Source organism: Perca flavescens, chromosome 9 (genome assembly GCF_004354835.1).
Source record: "Perca flavescens isolate YP-PL-M2 chromosome 9, PFLA_1.0, whole genome shotgun sequence".
In the NCBI taxonomy this organism is placed as follows: domain Eukaryota; kingdom Metazoa; phylum Chordata; class Actinopteri; order Perciformes; family Percidae; genus Perca; species Perca flavescens.
In genome coordinates this window covers 1,318,892-1,344,578 of record NC_041339.1, presented here as the reverse complement: position 1 = coordinate 1,344,578, position 25,687 = coordinate 1,318,892, and the positions used below count along the sequence as shown (strand labels likewise).

The 25,687-nt window shown below is 41.7% G+C and overlaps 1 protein-coding gene across 3 annotated transcripts in view; it reads right to left on the bottom strand.

Annotated features, from left to right (window-relative positions):
- gabrg3 (gamma-aminobutyric acid type A receptor subunit gamma3) overlaps positions 1 to 10,791 on the bottom strand; it is a 77,485-nt gene extending 66,694 nt beyond the window's left edge. For all 3 annotated transcript variants that reach the window (XR_003693416.1, XM_028588150.1, XM_028588149.1), the window contains exons 1-2: positions 10,438 to 10,791; positions 10,088 to 10,236 (exon numbers count right to left, since the gene is read on the bottom strand). Coding sequence is in view for 2 of the 3 variants with exons in the window: in XM_028588150.1 (XP_028443951.1) it covers positions 10,088 to 10,236; positions 10,438 to 10,490 (202 nt within the window). In the remaining variant the exon portion in view is untranslated. The remainder of the gene's footprint in view (positions 1 to 10,087; positions 10,237 to 10,437) is intronic.
- Between the last annotated feature and the right edge of the window lie 14,896 nt (positions 10,792 to 25,687).

Here is a 25,687-nt window from a genome sequence, read left to right as displayed (position 1 = left end):
ATCCCAGTTTCCTTAAGCAGGTCTAAGCAATCAAGAAAAACTGTAAAAAGCATTAAACAGTAAACTGACTCAATGATCATTTGATAGCAATAGCAACAATGAGCTTCTGGTTACACCAATGTATTAAATTGAGTGAGTTTGTGTTTTATTGCTAACCAGTGTTTCCCCTATAATTGTACAAGCCTGGCAGACCACCAGGCCAACAGGAACACCAAATATCCATTGTGTTTCCCCTATATTCATTCTGCAGCCACGCACCGCCATGTACTGACTGCAGTGGCGCACCGCCACGTGTTGTGGTTAGTTCACATCTGTAACTGCAGGACAGTCAAGTTATCTAAACTGCTAGAGTCAGACGAACAGATGACGTGAATGTTGTTAACGTTTGCCTATTGGTAGTCTTGCATTGCCAGACCTATCGCCACAGCGCTGATGGATTCTGTGTTTTTTAGCTGAGAATAGGCCAGAGAATATTCGGTTAAAAAAGATCGGCTATGCAATTTTTTTGCCCTCATTGTTCTCCGTGAGGTTTGTGGGAAGTGAATGTATTGTCTTTTAAAGGCTAACGTTACATTGCTTGACAAGCTTAAGTCATATGACATATTTATGCTGATGTGAAGTTTATTTCATGTGGATCTCGAAGTAACTGATAAATATTTAAACAAAACTTTAAAGTGTTAAGTTAAGAATGGAATTTGGTGAAACACTGCTAACTAGGCATGGGCTGGTTACCGGTTTGAAGGTATACTGCGGTCAATGTTGTATGGTCAAGGAGAGAAACTGCAGTTTAGTAATCCCTTTTTTTTTTACCCAAACATTTTAAAGCTTCAATTGCAATACCGTGAAATTGTGGTATTTTTGCTGAAGGTTATCATACCATCAGAATCGTATACCGGCCCATGCCTACTGCTAACACATCTAACTTGTAACAGGAATAAAGTGTTATTTCTTCTTTAAAAAGTTACATAGTTCCACTTTAAGATATGACATTAGGAAGTCCAATCACCTTTCTTAATATCCCTCTCCTGTAAACATTCAACCTTAAATACTACCACAGGCAGACATGACACAACGGAGACACTACTCACATATTCACCTTAGTGTGGACGGTCTCTCAACATCACCAGCACAAGTATCACTTTAAATTCAAGCCCTGTGGGGGAAAAGGCCCCTTGATGTTTAACCACAGCCCATTAGAAGTTTGAAAAAGTCCCATTCAAGAGGACAAGGTCAAATGACTTTAGTGCACCATCTGCCATCAAAGGGCCGGCATCACAACAAATTACTTAATAATTTACTTTCGATCAGGGGAATTAAAAAAAGAGGCTTATTGCCAACATCCTATTTATCATTGCTTCTTTGAAAGTGTCCTTACACGTTAATTTAGTCAGCTTTGCCTGGGCAACCAGGGAGGAATAAATATCTGAGATACACAATAGAATAGACAAAACCTGTAGGAATGTGTGTGTGTGTGTGTGTGTGTGTGTGTGTGTGTGTGTGTGTGTGTGGCTTTGTGAAAAGGTCACTGTTTATTACTCAGACACTTATGTCGCATTTCCACTGCATGGTGCGGCTCTGCTCAACTTGCTCTTCTGGGGTTTTCCATTAGCAAAAGTTGTGGATGGTCCATGGTACCTGGTTCTTATGTTGTCGCACAATGCAGATTTTCCTCATATTCTAGATTCTACAAGAGTCTACAGTTTCAAATCTCCAGGACATACTACACTAAGGTATTGTTTTGTCAACGGCTGTTTCCAAACACGACGCAAACTGTTAATATTGTTTTGACAAAACTTTTGACACTATAAAGTTCAGCAGAAATGACATAAAATGTAGTCTCTTCAGTGTTTCCCATACATACAGTAGGTTCTATATTGGGCGCACCGCCCACACACCCACAGACTAGCTGCCTCCAGCCCCTCCCCCTCATGAAGTCTCCTGCTGCGTCAGAGGCTATCCAGGGGCTAGCCTTAGTAGTAGCATGCTGCTGTTGGTCTTGCCGTGGGACTAACTGTAACGTTACCAATAAACTGTAGAAACACCGCGGCTACGCTGCTGTGAAAGCTCCCCGAACGTCATTTATCAGAGTCTGGTTGTTACCCCTCTCCGCAGCAGTCTGCTTTACTCCATATCTTTATAATGGAGACCGCTATTTTATTAAGTTGACTGTAGAAGTTATTAACTACAACAAAGAGTTGTTTGAATGACAGAAATCTGTTCAGATGAGATCTTAATGAATGCAACACGAACATGTAGGCTATAGTACAAAACAGTGTTTAGGATCCCTAAAACACGGATTAAAACACTTCAAACAATGATCTAACAAACAAAATGAAAAAGAATCAACTTTAGATAGCCTTAGTCTTATATGATTTAACAGGACTTAGGAGGAGACAGTGTTGAGATTTATAACATGTTAAATTTCTGTATGGATCAAATAGTATTAAGGTTAAGTTGCTAGTAGGCCTACATCGGCCTATAACATTTGGGCTCTGGGTAATCAGGTATTTTATCTGCTGAACCATAACCTAACAAAGCACATCATGGCTACATTCCTTTCTAAATTATGTTAATGTAATGTAGTCATTGTTTTCAATAAATAGTTCATAAACCTTTGTATTGAACTGTACTGAACACAGCCACCACACATGGCGCCGTAACATTCTGCGCCACCCACCACCACAACATTTTCACCCTGTGGGTAACACTGCTCTAATATATTATTCTCCTCCTCTAGGGCAACTTGGTCAGTAATAGTACTCACTTTTGTCCTCTTGTCACTAAATGGTTCACCCACTCATTTTCAATGGCAAACACATGTAACACACATAAACATGTTATTTTAGGTCACAAATTTCCCTCACTTTTTTTTCTCATGTTGGAGGAGGATGCTACCAACTGATTTATCAACATAAACGCATGGGCGGTACACCGTCCATAAATCACTACATGTTGTTGGAAAATCTTTAACTGATTACACTGACTTATGTTTGTATGTGCTGCAAGTGACAAAGGGGGTTAGAGCATAGAGTGAGGTAAATAAAAGCACCTGAAAGTGGCCACAGGGCAAGTGGAAATACAAACCCCCCAGATGTGTTTCATAAAAGAGGAGAGTGAGAGGTTAGGGTTAGTTATTGGAGTCAAAGTGACACAAACTGACAGAGAAAGTGGCACTTCAACTCTCTCAGGACAGCACCACTCAATGTGTGAGGGTATCGGCCACTCAGTGACATCCTGTGTACCAGAAATATTGGTTCCTTTCTGTTCTCTCTCTGTAAGGCCAAGACAACAGAGCGTACTTGGATTCTTATCCATAGAAACAGGTGTAGTATATGTGCAACAACTGCAATAAGAGTAAAGTAATAGAGCTCAACAGTGAGCTCACAGTTTGAACGGCTCTGGTTCTGGAAGTGTTCTTCCCCATTCAACTGTTCCATTGACGTCTCAGTAAATGCTTACATAAAGAGTTTTAAGCCTGGAACCAAGCCAACCAGCTACGAGATGAATTGTGACCATAAACTGATTTGATTTGGATTTTAAAAACATTTTCAAAACGAAAGAACAGCCAAAAGGTACAAGACTGTGTACAGAAACGATCATAGTGGTAGCAGCTTACTATAGCCGCTCGCGGGTTAGCGGGTGCGGTAAACATTTCCATGGTAACAGCGAGCTCCACCAAACCGAGACGTCGCTGTTATGCTTAGTATTGTGGGTAGTGTAGTAGTTCTCAATGACATCGCGAATAAAATGGGTTTTTCTTCAAATTAATCTGATTTTACTTGGACATGTGGCTTGTACAGGGGCATAAAACATTGTTTCACAATCTCATTAGGGGTGTCCCCGACTAAAAATGTACATACTCGATTCAGAATGATCAAGTCTTGCCTATCGTTGAATCCGGGGTGGAGGAGTGGGGGGTACATTCAGGGCTCATTAACTTTTTTGCTTGTGTGTAAAGCTCATTTTGTATTAAAAACATGCAACCGATTAAGACACAGGCATTAAAAGAGTACTGTAGCTTCTTAGGGCCCGTTCACATTGTACGCGGCATGCGCTGCGCTCGCCGCTAGGTTGTCCTATTCCCAACTATATGTGTTGTGCTTGCCGCCGGGCGCAGCGCAAATTTACGTCATACATGTGCCAATAGTTGGATGCACGTCACGCCTGCGTCCGGTGTTTACATCAGATGAGCAGGAGGCGACATATGTAGGATTCACTATAGTGATTTGGTGGCGAAGATGTTTCTGTCTTTCAACCAAAAGAAAACCTTGGCACTTGCCCTGCTTGTGAGGAGAAGACAGAGGAAGGCACCCGCAGCAGCAGCAAGAAAGGTGCGGGTGCACGAGACCCTCGGGTCCAGAGAGCAGTTGGGGGAATTCCGGCTGCAGGAGCTCCGCTTTCACTGTGACCGGTTCCAGGGCTCATTTTGGCTCAACAGGGAGTAGACAGTCTGCTGACGAGAGTCGGGCCTACGATTTCGCGGATGGGTTATGAATGGGTTTTCATTTCTAAATAAAATTTTGCATGTCAACACTGTGTCATTGCATGTTTACATACGTAAGTAAGATGTCTGCAGTTATTGCAGTTGGGTATAATAAAGCTAAGCTATGAGCCTGAATTCATACATTCATCATAATTTATTCATACTCTGGAAAACGCTTTGTTTAATGCATATGTGCAATTAATTCCTCCAAAACTGGAGCTTACGCACTTGGAAATGGGTAGTTATTCTGTGTAACGGCCATATACCTAACTACCTATATGTGAACTTCAATGAAAACGAACATGACTTGTGTGAATCAGTCAAAACATATTTTACTTCATATAAACATAAAAATACAAATATATCCTATAAATACCTGTATGGAGCTGTATATCAACTTGGTATTTGGTTTTCGCAGCTGACAACCGTAGCTATACTTCTTCTCAGTTGCTTTGGCACATTTCTCAGATCAGACATGACAATAATGTGTCACATAGAGAATAGTGCTCCCTTTCATGTGCATTGTTCATTACACTATACTTCCAGAGTGAACTGTTAAATATGGACAACAACACAAAGCAGATTGACTATCTTGGTGCAAACAATGGCGTAAGGACTTATCAGTTTGATTGGGTCATTGGTATAAATACTTGCTTTGGACATGTAAACAAAAGATTTCAATCAAAATACACACTTTTGCAGGTCAGTCACTATGCGGTGCAGTTTACACCAATTGTTTTAAGAAATGCAAATTATTATTTAACAAATGCACCAAAGTATCTGAGAAAAAATTTAACATAGTTATGATTGTATTTCAGTCGAGACATGTCCATGTTGTTTTCACATAGCTAAAACCAACCTGAATGATTATGACTGAATGTATGATTAGGAAGCTACAATAAGCTACACATCTGGCATGCCTATTATGGTGGAAATATGACACCTGAATGCACATCACAGCGCACCGCGGCCGCTCTTGCGCGTGCCGCGGTCAAAGTTGAACCATGTTGAAGTTTGACCGCGGCACGCGCAAGAGCTTGTGCTTTGCTCAGCGCAGCGGCAGACCATTTCATGCAAGCCATTGACAATAATGTGTTTCATAGCGCAGCGCTGCCGTTTGCGCGTACAATGTGAACGGGCCTTTCGTGTATCAGTGGTGCAGTAGGCTAATTGAAAAGAGGTTTGGAGTGTGTTTGTGTGTCACTCAAGCTAGGGCTGCTCGATTATGGGGAAAAAATATAATCACGATTATTTCGGTCAGTATTGAAATCACGATAATTTGACACAATTACTCGTTGACTTCTGGAAAGATGTTGCAATTATTGAACTCTCTACTTTTACAATCCTCTTGTCATAATGTTTTTCTGCCACAAATGCAACCGTTGCATATAATGCCGGGGCTTTCTGTGCGGGATCTGGTGATCATTGGGGCGGACAGATCCTGCTGTGGGCTGTGCTCCTGTTATCGGTCAATGGCATAGCGGCACTGTAGCCTACTCCAGCGATCAGGGTTACAATAATATGTTTATCCACTACAATTATCCATGTTAACGAGCGCATTCGTTTCCCAGACATCAGTTAAAGATGTCAAATCCCTGCCGCCGAGATGGTCACCCATCGGTCACGGATCATGGAAAGTGAAACTTAAATCTGTCACGGGGCGGTTGGATTTAGTCACGCACTTTAAGATAAACAATTTATTCTCACATTATTTACAGCATTATATGTTGATATTTATATCATAATAGGCCCCCCCATATAGCCTAAAGGGCATGATCCTGGTTTCATAACGCCTCTGCGAAGATTCGGCTGTGAGATTAGCAGTCGAATCAGGCTCCTTTGATCGAAGCATCGAATATTCAACTTTTTGGGATCACCCCTAAAGTCTACCTAATCAAAATCCTTATGGATAAAATTAATCGGATTTTCACTTCCACAGCCACACTGTTGAGCTCTATACAGATGCTAAAGACTGTTTATTCAAGTGTTCATTGTTCTAATAACTTTGTTATTTTAGTAGTTATTTGATGCTATAAAAAAGGTGAAACCTCATGATTGACAGGTGTGATTGACTGGAGATTGGTCAGGCAGGTGTATGGACGGAACTTTGACATTGGGCTCCACTGCCCGATCATTACTGCGCATTCTGGCTCCAAAAAAGACGGCAGCACCCACATCCATGATATTTTGGCTTTGTACAGTGGCAGGAAGTGGAGAAGTGCCATCCATCTTTATATACAGGCTATGAGTCTGATGAGGTAAGAAATGTTTAAAAGTAAATACTACTAACATGAACACAATTAACAGAGCATTTCTATCTAGACAACAAATGCCGAAAGACAGACAAACTGCCTCAGCAAAGACCAACTGGAGTCACAAGTTGAAGCGGTTGTCTAACACAGTGCGTCCTTTCAAGACTCAAAGTGTCAGCTGGGCATCTTCTGGTACGTGTACTGTTATAATTCAATTTCTCAGGTGGATTAAAAAACCTGACCTACAGCTCCACTCTGAGCTGCGGTAACTGTGCTCTGCAACCAGTTTGTGCTTCATCAGTTTGAAGGTTAGAAAATAACACAGCCTTGTTATGTTTTGTTCTTACCAAAATAAAAAGCTACATTATGCTCTCATATACCGGTAATAACTTAAAAAGAAAACAAATCACAGAAATATCTTAAATGAAGCCCATCTCATCGAACCATATGGCAGGATATGAGCTTCATACCAATTCTTGATCCAGACACCAAGGAGAGGAAACCGAAGCAGAGCTGAGAGTGAACGCTGCCTCTACACGACCAACAGGCAACATATTCTCAGATCCTCTCATACGGTGTGACATGAGAAAATGGATGAGAGTCTGTGAATTAGCAAAACTCCTTATCTCTCTCTCCTGAACTCAAAGAACTTAGTTTTAACCTCTAAATGTAATTTATATTCATGATATGCAGATGAGTTACATGTCGACCTTTTGTTGCTGTAGGTCAGTAAGTAACAAACGGCTGAAAAACTGGGTGATTTTCTCCTTGCTTGAAACAAACCAAGGATATTTTGGTTATGTTACAATGACTTGCAACCTTATAAAAATGCTTTACTACCTATTAACCAGGGATGGAGTACTTGAGTCCTGGACTCGGACCTGACTCAAGTCACTGATGACTTGGGACTCAAGGATTTATGAAATCGGACTCAAGCTTTCATGAAATAGGACTCAGAAGTTGGATGACATTTCTGACTACTTATGTGTAATAGATCATAAAGATTTGATATAAGAGGCAGGGTGTGTGTCCTGCGACTGTAGTTCATGATGCCCCATTGGATTTTACATCCAATGCTGGAAAGAGCTGGACTCGGACTCGAACACTGGGGACTTTTACATTTGACGAATGAAAGTATGAAGAAGATTACAACTGAAAGAATATCTGCTATCGCTTAATTAGCTAGCTAATGTTACTGTAGTTGTGGGGGGTGTTGACAACATAGCTTAGTAGCTTTGGAGCACCACAGTTCAGAGAGATACTAAAATATTAGCCAGCTTGATAAATTAATATTTTTGCCTTTTTATTAAACAAAAAAATGTATAGTGGCTCCCTAACTTTTTTCACGTCAAGGATCCCTAAACGGACACAAATTTGCTACGATCTTGCCCCAGGGTCCCCCTATCTGATAGGATTTTTGTTTTTAGATGCTTAATTACAGAGAAGCAAAAAAGTTACACATTCAGTCTTTGTGTTAAGCCCAGTTCTGACCGAAGATTCAGGTAGATGACAGGCACCTCATCTGCTGAAAAATAATTTAATAAATAAATAAAATACTTTTACACTGTTCAACTCCCTATCACCAGAGGTGCACAGCACTCCCTCTCGTCCGCTAGGGAGTGCTGCAGCGCCATCGGCACCCACCCTCCAGCGCCCTTGGAAATGTTTTAAACTAAAGTAAAGTACTGTAACGTGAAAAGTCTATGCATAGAACGATAAAATCAGAGCGGCAGTTGCTGGTTTTATTCAGCTGCTACAAAGCTTCGGGACGCCGGCTACCAGCGGCTGTTGTTTATAGGTGATTGTGAGCCGGGTACAGGCAGAGTTTAGCATAGACAGTATATATAAACTGGACCAACAGACCCCGTGTCTCTGGACCGAGACCAGGGAAGGATATTAGGACTTTTCCGGTGCTGGTTGAGCGTTACTGAGCAGCCTCCAACTGAGCTTGAAGACGTAGATGTGATGTGAGCAACCTGTGCTAGTTAACATTAGTAATTAAACCTAAACAGCTCATGTAAGTCCAAACTGCCTGTGAGCTTCTCCTGTACTATACGGTAATTCCTCTACTGTGCGACAGTAAGTTGCGTGGTTATGACCCAATCGTTAGCCTATCTTTATAAAAGCGTCTGCTACGGAGCCATAACGTGAGCTACAAGGTAATGGAGCCTTTTATACATTGTTGAGTTTCTTTAGAAATAAACAACGGACAAAAAGAGTCTTTAAACGCTTCAGATGTAAAGTTATTCTCTGTCAAAGTGACGTCAAAATGAATGGGAGTCAATGGGATGCTAACGGGAGGTGATTGTTTTGTAGCATCAAAATGGCGCCATAGGAGGTTCGAGTTCTGAAGCAAAGCTTACCCCCCTTGGAGTTTAGCCAGAAAAAGTGAGCGTCATGTGGCCATGACAGTTAAGTTTAGGCACCAAAATGACTCGTTAAGTTTAGGAAAAATATGTTGATTTGGATTAAAATACTCCCGGGGAACAAAAGGACGTTTCCTGGGTGAAAGTATTTAGTTTTCGCCGCAAAGTGAACTCCGCTCACCGGTTCGAAAGCGCTGTGTTTTATGCTAACACCATGTTGTGCTATTTCATTTTGACATTATTTTCCATGAAATATTGAAGTGCATAAGTGTATTGGCATGGCTGTCCGTCCAAGTGGCTCTATATCCATGGTGGTATTGGAAGGGGGATTTAATTCTTGCATGTTTTGTTTTGTGTGATCAAAAACATCCACCACCCCCTCTGCTTTTTTTCCACAAATCACACCCTGTTTATCATTAACAAAAACCTACTGATTTTGACTACTGATACTGGTTCCGATGACATATGCATTAAGGGTTGGACATGTTTCTAGAGACAATGAGTTGTCATAGGATGTCACTACCATATTACAAAAAGCACAATGATGTCACCTTATAACCTCACTTAGAAATGGATAGAGCAGTTATACACAGCTGTGATGCCCGACCTTGCAAAGTATTATAATACTTATAGTGCCAAATTGCTGCTGCTAAAATATTATAATAATAATTCATATTTATGCATTATAAAGGCTCATTAGCAATTCTTAGATTGCATGGTTTTGCATACATTAATCATTGTCTGTGATACAAGGTATTGTATAGCCTATGGTGTTTTTAATTACAAGTGGCTCCCTTACAGACACCACATATCCGCTCAATGATCAGATTGTAACAGCAACTGAAGCTGCAGGTTTAGGTCAGTTACGATTCGTTGTGGTCAAAAAGGCAGCATTTATCATACCAATTAAACATGGTTTGTTTGACATGGGATGAATTTACAGTGTGCAACTACAGTGACTGAAACAAAAAGAGTCGGTTAATTACCTCCGATATCTGGTCGCAGCTTCTTATCATATTCTTTCAGTAAATTGTTGAGTATTTCCGTGGCGTCGGTTTCCTGTGATTTAGGAGCCAGCATTTGGTTCACAGTGACATCCTCGTAGTCCTCATCTTCGTACTCGATTGTCAAAGAGCTGTAAAATGTAAAGTGAAAAAAGGTGGTTGAAAATAAGCGTACGTTTGTGTCTAGATAAAGTTAGAGCTAAAGTTTTCTGTAGGAAGCAAGCGACAAACAGTCGGCGAGCTCATTAAGTTGATGTTATCCAACAGCCCTGAACACAACACATCTTTCTCAGTCTCTTAGAGCGCTTTGGAAACAAAAGTACGCCACTTACCAGGTATGAAGGACAGACAGAAGTAAGACGTACGCCAGACATTTGGGTGACATGTTTCTCGCAGGGAGGACAACAAGTAAAGCTCTGTCCGAGTATGGAGGACGGTGCGTGTCGGTGTGTGGACACGGTGGTCACAGCTGCTCAGAGGACACAGCGAGGGAAAAGCTCCTCGTAGTTTGTATTCCAGCAGATATTCCAGTCATTTTTTAAATGAGGCGTTAGAAACCCTCCTCGCGGGCGTTTACCAGACGAAGGAGCAGCTTCTCACTTGTAAAAAAGGTACCGGCAGGTTGCAGATGGCAGATTGCGGACACTGCTGGTCTCACGCAGGTGCGCACACTCTGAATGCATCCCCTGAAAGACCCTAATTCATCAGAAACTCCTGTGGGTAAGTCTGCGTCACTCCGCTTTCTTAGGGACTACTTTGCACTTTTCATGAGAACTGTTAAAACAGCATAAAAATACTTCTTGAAGAGTTTTTTCCCCACACTCTCTTTCTTTCTTATTATTTAAGATGTGTAAAAAAACAATTTCTTTGTGATTTGGCAGAATATTTTAATCATCAGTCCAGTGGCTCCCAAAAGTGGGTTCCGGACCCCGAGAGGTCCTAGAGCCTGGGGTCCACAGCAAAAGGGAGCGTCATTTTATTTTCACTATAATTCCATCCATAAGTAACACACTGACTGTAGCCTAACACTATTTGGGTTATGGGCATCATACACTTTCTGTAATAAAACATCTGAAAGAAACTATCGGATCGGGGCCCCTGGGACGAAATCTTATCAAGTGGGGGTCTGTGGTCTAATTTGTGTCAGTTTAGGGGTCCATGATGTGAAAAGGTTTGGGAACCACTGATATTATTAAACTAGTAGAAAAGGCATTAACTTTAAAGCCAATAAATATGTGCCCGTAATATTGATTATATTTTCTTATGTTTTAAAAAAATTATCTTTACTGTTAGTTTTTCCCAATTGCTAACACACTAAATAATGACATGCATAGCACAATTATTTAAACTGACACGCAGAGAGCAAAATCTCTTGTCAAGTCACCAAAACACATGTTCTGCATGTTCTTGCAATTCAAAACGGCACTTTTTAAATGCACTGAACATGGTTCTCTGCATAAGACACAACAATGTGACATGAAGTCACACGTTTGCCATTTCAAAACACTGCCATTCAGAATGACACTACATGAGCTGATTGGCCAATATATGTGCCATCTGGCCAATCACCTCAATGGTTCATTGTTACCACTTCAATCAGGAAGTGAGCACTATGAAAAGACCACAGGTGATCACCTTTTGTTTTCTATATATTTTTTCTGGAATTTTCTTTTTCAGTTTACTGATTTTTGTGAGCTTATTTTTGTTCAGTCCAATGTAAATATATCTGCTTGTTTGACTTGTTTGGTGAAAAATAAAAATGTTTTAACAGCATGTGTTTATATCTGCAAATATGTTTGCATGTGAACAATCTGAAGAATTTTCTACAATTTGAACTATTTTAGTATTATGGCAAAGCATAATAGTGCTTTTCATTATGCCCAGCAGTGTGTAGTTGGTTATACAAACATCTGGTGATATGAATGAAGTGTGTGCCATTTGGTGCAAAAGTTTGATTTTGATAATGCTATATGTAGTTTTAGTTGCGGTGCTTCATTTTGCAATTTGGGTGTGTGGTTTTGTGAATTTTGTGTATTTTGATACAACCAGCCTAGTTTGCAAAATTGTGTTTTAGCAATTGTAAAAAACTGTAAGGAGGGTTCAATTTCTGAGATTGGAGTTCTATTAGCATGGAGCGTCTGTTAGAATGTATGAGCCAGGAGACGTCAGTCCACTTAACAAAGGTTTATTTCCACGTAAAAATTGTGGCGCAAATGACAACAACACACATGGGCTGGTGAATCTGAAAGAAAACAAATAAGAACTTAACAAAAAGTTAATATTCTCACAAGTCCATCTTCAAGAAACAAGGATAAATAAAGCTCTCAGTTCATGTTATTTAGAATTAAAGTGCAAACCGTAAGCCCTATTTTCCACCGGGTGCTTCAGCGCTGCGTTCCGGGGGGGCCCCCCCAATGCAGGCTTTTCTGTAAAAATAAATCTAAAAGCCCAAGCAGATATAACCCTGATAACATCACTATACAACAACGCATTCTCATGAATGGGTCCGTACGAGATCGAAAATGTACGCGCACCAAAAAGTATGATATCCTATGGAAATAGGAGACCGCCGGCCGGTAATGTGACGCCGGCTGGTCACGAGCTCCATGACGCCGAGCGGCAGTTGCTAGTTGTTTAAGCCGCTCCAGAGCTTCGCGACGCCAGCTACGGACCTCTGTCACAGCTCGGTCCTATCAGCAGCAGTTAGTAGATGTGTTTAGCCGAAAATGAGTGACTTTGAGCCGGGTACAGAGCACCGCAAGCTGCCGCTGGTTTCGGCAGAGATTGCGTCCAATTGAGTCCACAACATTTTTTCTATTATTTATACATCAGCCGTCAATGTGGGTCATACAGCTAAACGAAAAACAAAACGTGAAATGCTTACGAATTACAGTGCTTAACTTTTTTCTGCACTATGACATCATCAGGGTCTCTTTTTCAAAGCTCTCTTCAGAGCCGTTAAACTGAACTTGATGTGTCAAATCTGTGGAGTTCCCCATTCAATAAAAGCTGTGCCATACTAGGAGACATGCTCCAGAGAGCAGCAAGATTGTTGTCTGGCGAAAATGACAAAAAAAATGTCACAAATGCCCACATGCTGTATATAAGGGTAACTCCTCTCTCAGCAGTCCCTTTTAAAAGGGCCAATCTGAGGTTTTCTTGAGAGAATAATGGGACTGCCCCCTGGCCCTATCATTTCAGATGAATCTCTGGCTGAGCCTCAGTGAAACACTTGTGCACCAAGAAAGAGACAAACAATTGCTCCCTCTGCCTGCCTCTTGTGTTTTCCCTGACACACAAAAGATTCTTGAAGGGTAGACATTAAGTGCTGAGATAAATAATCCCCTGATGACAGTCAGATACCACAGGATCTCATAAATATTAGTTTCCTTTGGTTTTGATGGTACCAAATACTGTGAATCTTGTCTTCCCAGTTCACAGCATTAGAGTACGACTAATAGCAGATTCTCTTTCACCCTGACAAAAACAGAAACCTCTCCCTGCTGGAGAACTGCACAGCCACAGTAGCATCAGGAGGTTTGCATGGCTGTGTGTGCTGTGTAACAGGTAGGGGTGTGTGTGTGTGTGTGTGTGTATATACACGCGTGTGTGTGTGTGTGTGTATATACACGCGTGTGTGTGTGTGTGTGTGTGTGTGTGTGTACGCACGCGTGTGTGTGTGTGTGTGTGTGTACGCGTGTGCGTGCGCTGTGTAACAGACATTGTGTTGCACGGCTGTGTGCTGTGTAACAGTGTGTTGCATGCATGGCCGTGTGTGTGTGTAACAGACAGTGTGTTGCATGGCTGTGTGTGTATGCTGTGTAACAGACAGTGTGTTGCATGGCCGTGTGTGTGCGCGCGCGCTGTGTAACAGACAGTGTGGTCTCTGACATGGATGTGGTCTGCAGTGCTGCTGGTGTCGCTGCTTGCTGTCAGCCTCTGCTGGTTCAAAAGAGAAATGCATGCGCTGAGAGAGTGAACGGTGGTGTTTAACAGTGCACGAAGAAGTTGGACACTGAATTTTTAATATGTATGTATACAAATTAAGAGGGGTAGCACCAGAAGTTCTCAACATCTACAATATTATTTGAGTTGCTTATACGGTATGTTGCTGAGTATCCCGTTCTCTTTTTCATTGCTTATAAGTTTTACTTTGTGTTTGTATTTCTTTTTTTTTTACATTTTCAATAAATTGACCAAAAAAAAAAAACTTTACTCACTTTAACTCACTTTACCTAAGTAAAAGCAATAATAGATGTATATAGTAGAATGAATTACTTTGTTTCAAGTTAAAGGAGAATTCCGGTCGATTTCAACATGTAGCTCTGTTGGTAAATTTGGAGTGCTGTCAGTCACCTACAGCGTGTTATCCTCCTGCTAGCGTTAGCACCCAGGCGACTGAAACAGGGCAGGTTTTAAACGTGCTTTTAGCCTCTTAACATGTTGGAGATATAGTAAGTGCCTACCCATGTGAAGTGGTTCCTTCTGAGTGAACACAGTCAATCTGACTGCAGTAGATGTGACAGAAATGCATAAAAGTTGTGCTAAGTGCTGTAGTACAACTAGCAGGAGAGAAGTAACCGGGGATTTCCACTGGATGCGTAACGGCTGTGGACCGGCTCCGCTGCGTGTCTGCTGCGTGCTCCGCCGTCCGTCAATACCCACCGGGTCCGGATTTGTTGCGGAACGGCTGCGGCCGTGACTGACACTAGTCGCGAATTCAGGTAGAATAGAACCACAAAACCAACAACAGTTTGTTTCCATCCAGAGGAGTAGAGGGGAAACGACTCTGTGCTGTGTTTTCAAGGTGTAGTGCAGGGAAATATGATCCGCCATGAGTACGGTGTATTTTATTTTGAAAATATTTATTTTGTTTCTGTGCTCGACTTCCTGTCCCGCACTATCTGCCGTGTGCTGAATTGCTACGGAGGTCTCCGTCGTCCGTCAAAAATAGAAGCTCTGCGTATCTGCTGCGGACTGACGGAACTGGGACAGAGTAGGGACGCAGACGTTCTGCAGTCAGTGGAAATACAGACACTGACTTTAATGGAAACCTAATTTCACTTTGAGGTTTTTCAACATTAATATGCATTCCCCCAGCCTGCCTATGATCCCCCAGTGGCTAGAAATGGTGGTAGGTGTAAACCGAGCCCTGGGTATCCTGCTCTGCCTTTGAGAAAATGAAAGCTCAGATGGACCAATCAGGAATCTTGTCCTTATGAGGTCATAAGGAGAAAGGTTTCCTCCCCTTTCTCTGCTTTGCCCACCCAGAGAATTTGGCCCACCCATGAGAGAGAGACATCATGGCTTTCAAACGAGCAAAGTGGCAGTTGGTCAAGGCAACACCCCCACCCTCCACCTTGAAAGCTCATTGTGGGACTGGCTCTAGTGGCTGGAATTCTGCACTAAGGCTGAATTTTGGGAAAGAGACCTCAGATACAGTATTAGGGGACCACTAAGGTCTATATAAAAGAGACTTCAGATACAGTATTAGGGGACCACTAAGGTCTATATAAAAGAGACTTCAGATACAGTATTAGGGGACCACTAAGGTCTATATAAAAGAGACTTCAGATACAGTATTAGGGGACCACCAAGGTCTATATAAAAGAGACTTCAGATACAGTATTAGGGGACCACCAAGGTCTATATAAAAGAGACTTCAGATACAGTATTAGGGGACCACCAAGGTCTATATAAAAGAGACTTCAGATACAGTATTAGGGGACGACTAAGGTCTATATAAAAGAGACTTCAGATACAGTATTAGGGGACCACTAAGGTCTATATAAAAGAGACTTCAGATACAGTATTAGGGGACCACTGAGGTCTATATAAAAGAGACTTCAGATACAGTATTAGGGGACCACTGAGGTCTATATAAAAGAGACTTCAGATACAGTATTAGAGGACCACTAAGGTCTATATAAAAGAGACTTCAGATACAGTATTAGGGGACCACTAAGGTCTATATAAAAGAGACTTCAGATACAGTATTAGGGGACCACTAAGGTCTATATAAAAGAGACTTCAGATACAGTATTAGGGGACCACTGAGGTCTATATAAAAGAGACTTCAGATACAGTATTAGGGGACCACTGAGGTCTATATAAAAGAGACTTCAGATACAGTATTAGGGGACCACTAATGGATTTAACAAATCATCGAACCACCTACCAATGAAACGAGTTCTAGCCAATCAGATGCAAATTGGTGCAGGTATTTGCCAAAATGTCAGTGTGTGAAAAAAAAAAAATGGAGGCAAAGTTTATCTAACTTGGAGCATGTAGATATAGGCAGCTTTAGTTGCCCTGTTTCAGCCTGCTGGGAGGATAACTCGGTGTAGGCAGCACTGATTGTTTTTGTTGTTCTCGCTACTGACAGCACTCCAAATTTACAACCAACAGAGCTACATGTTGAAATCGACCGGAATTCTCCTTTAATTCATGCATCTGAAAAATGTAAGTATAAAGTAAAAATGTATTAACATCAACGTATACTTAAAGTATCACAAGTGAAAGTATCACAAGTAAGTAGAGAGGGGAAAGTATCAGGTTTGTCCATGCCACTAAACCTACGTATTCAGACTAAGTGTTATCTTACGCATGTTAATTCTCACCAGAGCAAAATGAAAAACATTTAACATAAGGAGCATTATTATAGAAGTTATGCTTTCAACCCCCATTATGTGATGTGCTTTTACTCACACACACACACAGACACACACACACGTTCTTGAACTTATTAAGAATACACATTTAAATGCTGACAAGTTATTAACTAATCAATATAAATAATGACTCTTTAGAATATAGATATATTTTATCTTTTTATTTATTGATTTCCCCATTTTCTAGCTCAAATCCCAGAAAGTAATGTGAAAGAACAACATTGGCAAAAACTAACTAATTGTTAACTAATGAATAACTCAACAGGGATAGGATGAATGCAGACGATGCAGACACTGGTACTGTTCAGTGATTGGTTGTCTCAGTGAAGGAATATAAAGGCTGCGACACAGTAGGGGTTCAGCTTCTGCCGTCTAGAAAGCAAAGGTACAATGCACATGCTAACTTAGACAATCTGACAGGGAATGGGCGGGTACATACTGCAGGGCTGACGAGGGAAAGTGGAAACAGGTGAACAGGTGGATGAGGGAGCCTCGTGATTGGACCAGGTGGAAAAGTCTGAGGGCAACTGGGCCACGTTCAGCCCCAACAAAACGTAGCAACGCGTTATTTTAAACTGAAACTGGGTTGCGTTGAACACCCTGTTGTATGTGCAAGTGCTTTACCTTTTTATTACCACGAGATTACAGACACGTCTCTGCTGATTGGGTATCACCTGTGACAAGCCACCCACCAAATGAGAGTAAACATATTTCAAAGCAGTTGCACACCGTTTCAGACCGTTCCGAGAGTCGTTCAACCAGGAAACCGTAGCAAAACAGTGCACACCGTTTTGAGATTGAACGTGCCCCAGGTGGACTTGGGCTGAATCTCGTCCCCCTTATCTGACAGCTCCTCGACGCCTCGGTCCTCTGCTGAACCGGAAGTTGTTCTGTCCCTCCTCGGTAAAGGCCATCTCAACGCTCTTATTTCGTCCCAGAGGAGCGAGGAGGCAACATGACATCATGACTTTGCATAAACATACACGCCCACTTTCTTAAGCCAAGTGGCGTGTTATCTGTACGCCTTCATCTGCGTCTATGTCTACGCTGTATACAGCAGATGTAAACATACACTTGCCGTGTTATCACGAGAAGAAAGCGACGGTTGAGTTTAGGAAACGGGACACGCAGGACACGATCCCGGTCTCCTGGGTGAAAGTCCTGTGTTTTACCCAACCTTCACCCCGACCAACCTACCTACGTGGATTTTCGCCCTTTCTCCTTATTCGCTACAGCTTAAATTCACACGCAATCACATTGTAATGTAAGTCAATGGAGGCCAAACGGCGTTGATAAACACGCTAAAAAGTGAATATGCGTCTTGATAACACAGCAATAATGGCATACGAATTGCCGTGTCATACATACGCCACTTCATGAGATCAGTCTGGAGGAGGGATCATGGAGGAGCTATAGGAGAGGATCCAGAGAGCAGCCTTCCTGGAAGCCGTGCAGCTGAAGGAGTGGCTAACTCCAGGCAGCTGACGTATTTATGTGACGCTTCAGATGAAAGGACATCTCATCCCTCTAAAACCCATTTGCTCGTTGCCTCTCTCCTCCCTGTGATTTCCTCCCATCTCTCCCGTGCCTCCTCGGTGGGAGGGACTAAGACGCAAGGAAGGGAGGCAAGTGGAGGAGACAAGGATGCAATTTAAGGGCTTTGGGATTAACCCCAGCAGTGGGAATGATAATCCATCCCATTTTCATTCCTCAGACCCTGAGACACAGATAACAGGCTCAATGCAAAACTCCATAGTTTACAGTAACTATTTCACACATGTGAGCAGCGCTGCAACACAATGCTCATTACTTGACCATGTGTGGTAAGGAAAGAGAAATCCAACTTTGTTCCCCTTTGAGTCAAAATGTTACTACGTGTATTACTGTAAATCTGTTACACTAGTGTAAAACATCTTATGCTTTTTAGCGTTACAATTTTATTGTAGCTTGCTGTAAATTATTCAATTTACAAGTGACGTTATCTTTTTAGTTTGGTATCTTGAATAAGACGTTCGTGGTCGAGTATACCAAATTAAACTGACACAGGGAAGGACAGTCAGTCATTTTGCCTTGTGTAATGTCAGACTTCATTATCTATATCTACAGTAATTCAACATATTCAATAAATAAATAAAATGAAAGTTGGCAAAAGTAATTCACATTCTTTAAATCCTTTCTAATGCGGATTTCAGCAAACATTGCACATTTCATATTTGTACAATTAAAGTATAACTTGTATTAGTGAAGAAATTATTAAGAACTCAAAGTCACTTATTAACTATTATTTTAAAATGAAACTGATTAAATGAATTGACAAAACAAACATACAGTACAATGTTGTGATGTGTTCTCATTGGATGTGCTATGTGAGGTTTGGAGACCAAAGTTAAAAGAATAGGACTTTTTGTTAAGAGTTTTGCAAATTGAGACTGTTGCGAAGACTGAGATAAAACTATTGAAAAATAATGTTTCTACTTAGCAAGTAGCACAACATTTGTTGTCATGCATCATTTAGAATGTATAGAGAGCTACAACTAATAGTTTTTTAGCTACTAATAGTTTCCCTCTGACCTTTCAAAGGGCCTTTTTTATGAACTATGCATCAGTGCAGAGACTACACATCTGCACAGGACATGTCTCATCAATCATTTACAGCGATACGTTTAAGTCGTTGCAATCTCTACATACACATGACATGAACATTGTGTGAGCATTCATCCAAACACCAATTTAAAGTACACATTATTGAAACCTTCCTGCACAGTGTGCATTGACTCTGAAGGGAACAGATCAGTGTGTGGATTAGATTAAAGGTCACACGCATAATGACCTTTTTTTTTTCTTCACATACAATAAAAATCATGTTGATTTGCTTTAACTTTCAAATTTTTAGTCTTGTTTTGGTGTAATGGCCTTTCTTCTTTTTGACCTTCCCTTTTTAAGATGCTTGCCTTTATTTTGTATTTATATATTAACTTCCTGTTTTATTACTTTGCTGTCAGATTTGTGTTTTCATCCTTCGTCTGGCATGTTTAAAAGAGCTATAATTTAAAAAGGCATTTATTACCCACATGCAACTGCAGGGCTTGAATCAAGGTGACCTAATGATTTATTTTTAAGATTACTTTTTGAGAGAGAGAGAGAGAGAGATCCCTCCAAGGCTCAACCAGGTGAGCTACTCAGGGGCCCCAACCTAATGAATTTTAGAAACAAAATATAATTCACTTGTGTAGTAGTGCAATAATCTTTTTATACTTTCTTTTTTTGTGCAAATGACACTAGTAGGGAAATGTGATTTGATGTTTGAGGGAGGGGTCTTCCGAAAATCAATATAGTGATAGAATAAACAAAAATGTTTGATCCTTGTATGTTGAAGCAGCACAGTGACTTGCACTGGGCCTACAATAACATGTAGGGCAGCCTGAAGCCTTTATACATACCTTTTAGTACATAGAATACTAATCTATTAAAATAACTTGCCATGATTTTATAAATCACTGTTAATAATGTTAAACATAGATGTGGCCCAGTGAATCCTTAGGATGAACTGGATCTGTGGATGGCTACCTTAGTGACTACCTTACCTATCGGCCAGTAAGCCTATCAGCAATGTGTTTGTTTCACAAATTTATGATTTTATATTTGCTAATATGTTGGATTCACGTTAAGACAGTAATCAAAACATTTATAATTTGGTGGCCCCCCAGCACCAACTCTGAGGACCCACTGTTGAAGATCTCCATTGTAGAGGGTTCATGGAAAGTTAAGATCAGTTACAACTTTGTGCCACTGTGTGTTTGCAAGCTATACTCCCAATCTGTAGTAACAGCAGAGAGTGCTCGGTCAGCAATCCAGAAATCAAATGACATCAGTGGCCTGCATGCATGAGCTACAGATATTTTATATGCTGAAGTAGTAGCTGCAGTATACTGTATGTGTGTCCTCTCGCCACTACTGACTAAGCAGTTTTGCAGCCATGTCATACCCATAATGAATAGTGCCTTCTATCAGAATTGCCTATACATCCCCCACCCGTTTTCTACACTTTACCTTGCAGTTGGCCCTGAGCCACAGCCTCATATACACCTTACTGATACCGGTTTGTGGTGTATTTGCTCTCTAAGGAGAAATGTCTTGCTTAGAGTAAGATGAGAAGACTGAGAATGTAGGGTTGCTCCAATTATCCTGGAACTTATTTCATATATAGAATGAATGTCTAAATGGAATCCGACGTCATTGTCTGCCGCCATCTTGTGTTTTCGTGATTAATCCTAATAGAAGTGATACACTCTGAGCGAATTTGCAAGAAATCTAGTGTCAGCAATTTTGAGCAATTAAGAGATTATTAACACACTGGCGAATGCATGTACGGGCCAAAACACTGGTAACGCTAACCGTATCCAGTACCAATCTCCCAATGAAGAAGTTTATTCACTTTTTCATCGTGGAAGACTGAATGAAAGGAACCTCTCTGGTCAGGCAGGTCCCTTTCATCAGGCTCACTCAACACGCCTTTCATTCAATATATTCAGAATAAGACTCATTCAATATATTCAAACTTCACATATGTATAATAATTTATAAAATAAACGGCATGCCATTGTGTGTGTGTGTGGCTTTATATACTAACATTTGTTTTAATGAAAAACAATTAGAGCATGGCGGATATGCAGAAAATAAAAACCAAATACCGTGATACCGATATTGCAGCGATATTGTAGAGTTAACTATTGATGCTTTTATAAAATGTTTACACAATGAGATTTTAAATAAATCCATCCATCCACGCCCGCTTATCCGGTCGCGGGGGGAGCAGCTCCAGCTGGGGACCCCAAACTTGCCTTTCCTGAGCCACATTAACCAGCTCCAACTGGAGGATCCCGAGGCGTTCCCAGGCCAGGTTGGAGATATAATCCCTGCACCTAGTCCTGGGTCTTCCCCGAGGCCTCCTCCCAGCTGGACGTACCTGGAACACCTCGCTAGGAAGGTGCCCAGGGGGCATCGTTACCAGATGCCCGAACCACCTCAACTGGCTCCTTTCGATGCGAAGGAGCAGCGGCTCTACTCCGAGCTCCTCACGGATGACTGAGCTTCTCACCCTATCTCTAAGGGAGACGCCAGCCACCCTCCTGAGGAAACCCATTTTTGCCGCTTGTACCCTGGATCTCGTTCTTTTGGTCATGACCCAGCCTTCATGACCATAGGTGAGGGTAGGAATGAAAACTGACCGGTAGATCGAGAGCTTTGCCTTCTGGCTCAGCTCTCTTTTCGTCACAACGGTGCGATAAATTGAATGTAATACCGCACCTGCTGCGCCAATTCTCCGACCAATCTCCCGCTCCATTGTCCCCTCACTCGCGAACAAAACCCCAAGGTATTTGAACTCCTTCGCTTGGGGTAAGGACTCATTCCCTACCTGGAGTAGGCACTCCATCGGTTTCCTGCTGAGAACCATGGCCTCAGATTTAGAGGTGCCGATCCTCATCCCAGCCGTTTCACACTCTGCTGCGAACCGATCTAGTGCGTGCTGAAGGTCACAGGCCGATGAGGCCATCAGGATCACATCATCTGCAAAGAGCAGCGATGAGATCCCCAGCCCACCGAACTGCAACCCCTCCCCACCCCAACTACGCCTCGATATCCTGTCCATAAATGTTACAAACAGGATTGGTGACAAAGCGCAGCCCTGGCGGAGGCCAACCATCACCTGAAACGAGTCCGACTTACTGCCGAGAACCCAGACACAGCTCTCGCTTTGGTCGTACAGAGATTGGATGGCCCTGAGAAGAGACCCCCTCACTCCATACTCCCGCAGTACCTCCCACAGTATCTCCTGGGGGACCCGGTCATACGCATTGTCCAAATCCACAAAACACATGTAGACCGGTTGGGCATACTCCCAGGCTCCCTCCAGGATCCTTGCGAGAGTGAAGAGCTGGTCCGTTGTTCCACGACAAGGACGAAATCCACATTGTTCCTCTTCAACCCGAGGTTCGACTGTCTGCTGAACCCTCCTTTCCAGCACCTTGGAGAAGACTTTACCAGGAGGCTGAGAAGTGTGATACCCCTGTAACTGGCACACACCCTCTGGTCCCCCTTTTTGAAAAGGGGAACCACCACCCCGGTCTGCCACTCCTTTGGCACTGTCCCAGACTTCCACGCAATGTTGAAGAGGCGTGTCAACCAAGACAGCCCCTCCACACCCAGAGCCTTGAGCATTTCTGGACGGATCTCATCAATTACTGGGGCTTTGCCACTGTGGAGTTGTTTGACTACATCGGTGACTTCCGCCTGGGAAATTGACAACGATCCTCCAGCTCTGCCTCTAACATAGAGGGTGTATTAGTCGGATTCAGGAGTTCCTCAAAGTGCTCCTTCCACCGCCCTATTACCTCCTCAGTTGAGGTCAACAGTGTCCCTGTACACAGCTTGGATGGTTCCCCGCTTCCCCCTCGTGAGGTGGCGAACGGTTTTCCAGAAGCACCTTGGTGCCGACCGAAAGTCCTTTTCCATGTCTTGTCTAAACTTCTCCCACACCCGCTGCTTTGCCTCTTTCACGGCAGAGGCTGCAGCCCTTCGGGCCCTTCGGTACCTTGCAACTGCCTCCGGAGTCCTCTGGGATAACATATCCCGGAAAGACTCCTTCAGTCGGATGGCTTCCCTGACCACCGGTGTCCACCACGGTGTTCGTGGGTTACCGCCCCTTGAGGCACCTAAGACCCTAAGACCACAGCTCCTCGCCGCAGCTTAAGCAAGGGAAACTTTGAACATTGTCCACTCGGGTTCAATGCCCCCAGCCTCCACAGGGATGCACGAAAAGCTCCGCCGGAAGTGTGAGTTGAAAGTCTGTCGGACAGGGGCCTCCTCCAGACGTTCCCAATTTATCCGCACTACCCGTTTGGGCTTACCAGGTCTATTGGTTATCGGTTGACAGCTCCGCCCCTCTCTTCACCCGAGTGTCCAAAACATACAGCCTCAGATCAGATGAAACAATTATAAAATCTATCATTGAGCCTTGGGTGCTCTGGTACCAAGTACACTTATGAGCATCCCTATGTTCGAACATGGTGTTTGTTATAGACAATCCATGACTAGCACAGAAGTCCAACAACAAACAACCACTCTGGTTTAGATCAGGGAGGCCGTTCCTCCCAATTACGCCTCTCCAGGTGTCTCCATCATTGCCCACGTGCGTGTTGTCCCCCAGCAGAACTATGGAGTCCCCCACTGGAGCCCCATGCAGGACTCCAGTCAAGGTCTCCAAGAAGGCCGAATACTCCAAACTCTTGTTTGGTCTTTTTTCCGTGGATGAGCCCGCAACTCAACCAGTGCTAAAGTATCCGGTCGCTTCATCTGCTTTAGCGAGTTTAATTGTGTAGGACCGCCAGAGGATAACAGTAAGGTATGTGGCTACTCTGCCTGTATTGAATTATGTCGTTATATGAGATATATGGATTAAAATAATCAATTCATAACCCGCTACAGAGCTGCAGGCGCAGTTCTATTTCTATAACAGCTTGTTACTGTTGTCAAGTTGTTGTTCCCTCATGGTTTTCTCTTGTTATGGTCAATAATGCTTTAGGGCTTGTTAATGCAATTTATTTATTTTTGTTAAACATGTTTATAACATGAATCATCACACTAAAGTAAGGAAATAACTTGAGTCTTGTTTTACATGACAGATGACGTTGTCAATGAACAAGTTCTGTGGCCGAGTATTGATTGAAACTGTCGGGCAGTGTTGTTGATTTGTATATTGTTGAAAACTTAAAAGAATTGAAAAGAATTGTGAAATATTCGGCCTCATGTTATACGAGCAGAACTAAACTATGTTTTGGGGAAATATTAGATTCCTGACCACTTTTACAGTCTATAGGCCTTAGGTTAGGAGAGATGCGCTATAGCACAGCCAGGTATGGTGGTAATGGAGAGTCCAAAGCGCTCTTCTTTTGGGCAGAACCAAGGAGAGCGATCGCGGATAGGTTCGTCCTTTGCCCCGAAACTTTTTACAATGCAACAACATATAAATAGCATCAAGCTATTACAATCTTTATTATGCAAGCACATATAATATATGTAATATAACAGTATATTAGCCAGTCATTTGTATTAGGTTAAACAGGGATTTGATAACGTTTTTAATTTAAGTCCTACCCACAATTGGTCTGGCCCATCCAAAACTGGAATCCTGGCGCCGTGCCTGGTGGCTACTTTGAGGAATCTAAAATATAAGACATGTTTTCAGTTATTTCACACTTTTTTTTAAGTACATAATTCCATATGTGTTCATTCATAGTTTTGATGCCTTCAGTGAGAATATACAATGTAAATAGTCATGAAAATAAAGAAAATGCATTGAATGAGGTGTGTCCAAACTTTTGGCCTGTACTGTATGTATGTGTGTGTGTGTATATATATATGTATGTATATATATATATGTATATATATGTATATATATATATATATATATATATATATATATATATATATGTGTATATATGTATATATATATGTGTATATATGTATATATATGTATGTATATATGTATATATATGTATGTATATGTATATATATGTGTGTATATGTATATGTATATATATGTATGTATATGTATATATATGTGTGTATATGTATATATATATATATGTGTGTATATATGTATATATATGTGTGTATATATATGTATATATATATGTGTGTATATATATGTATATATATATATGTATATATATGTGTATATATATGTATATATATATGTGTGTGTGTATATATATGTATATATGTGTGTATATATGTGTATATATATGTGTGTATATATGTGTATATATATATATATGTGTATATATATATATGTGTGTGTATATATATATGTGTATATATATGTGTGTGTATATATATGTGTATGTATATG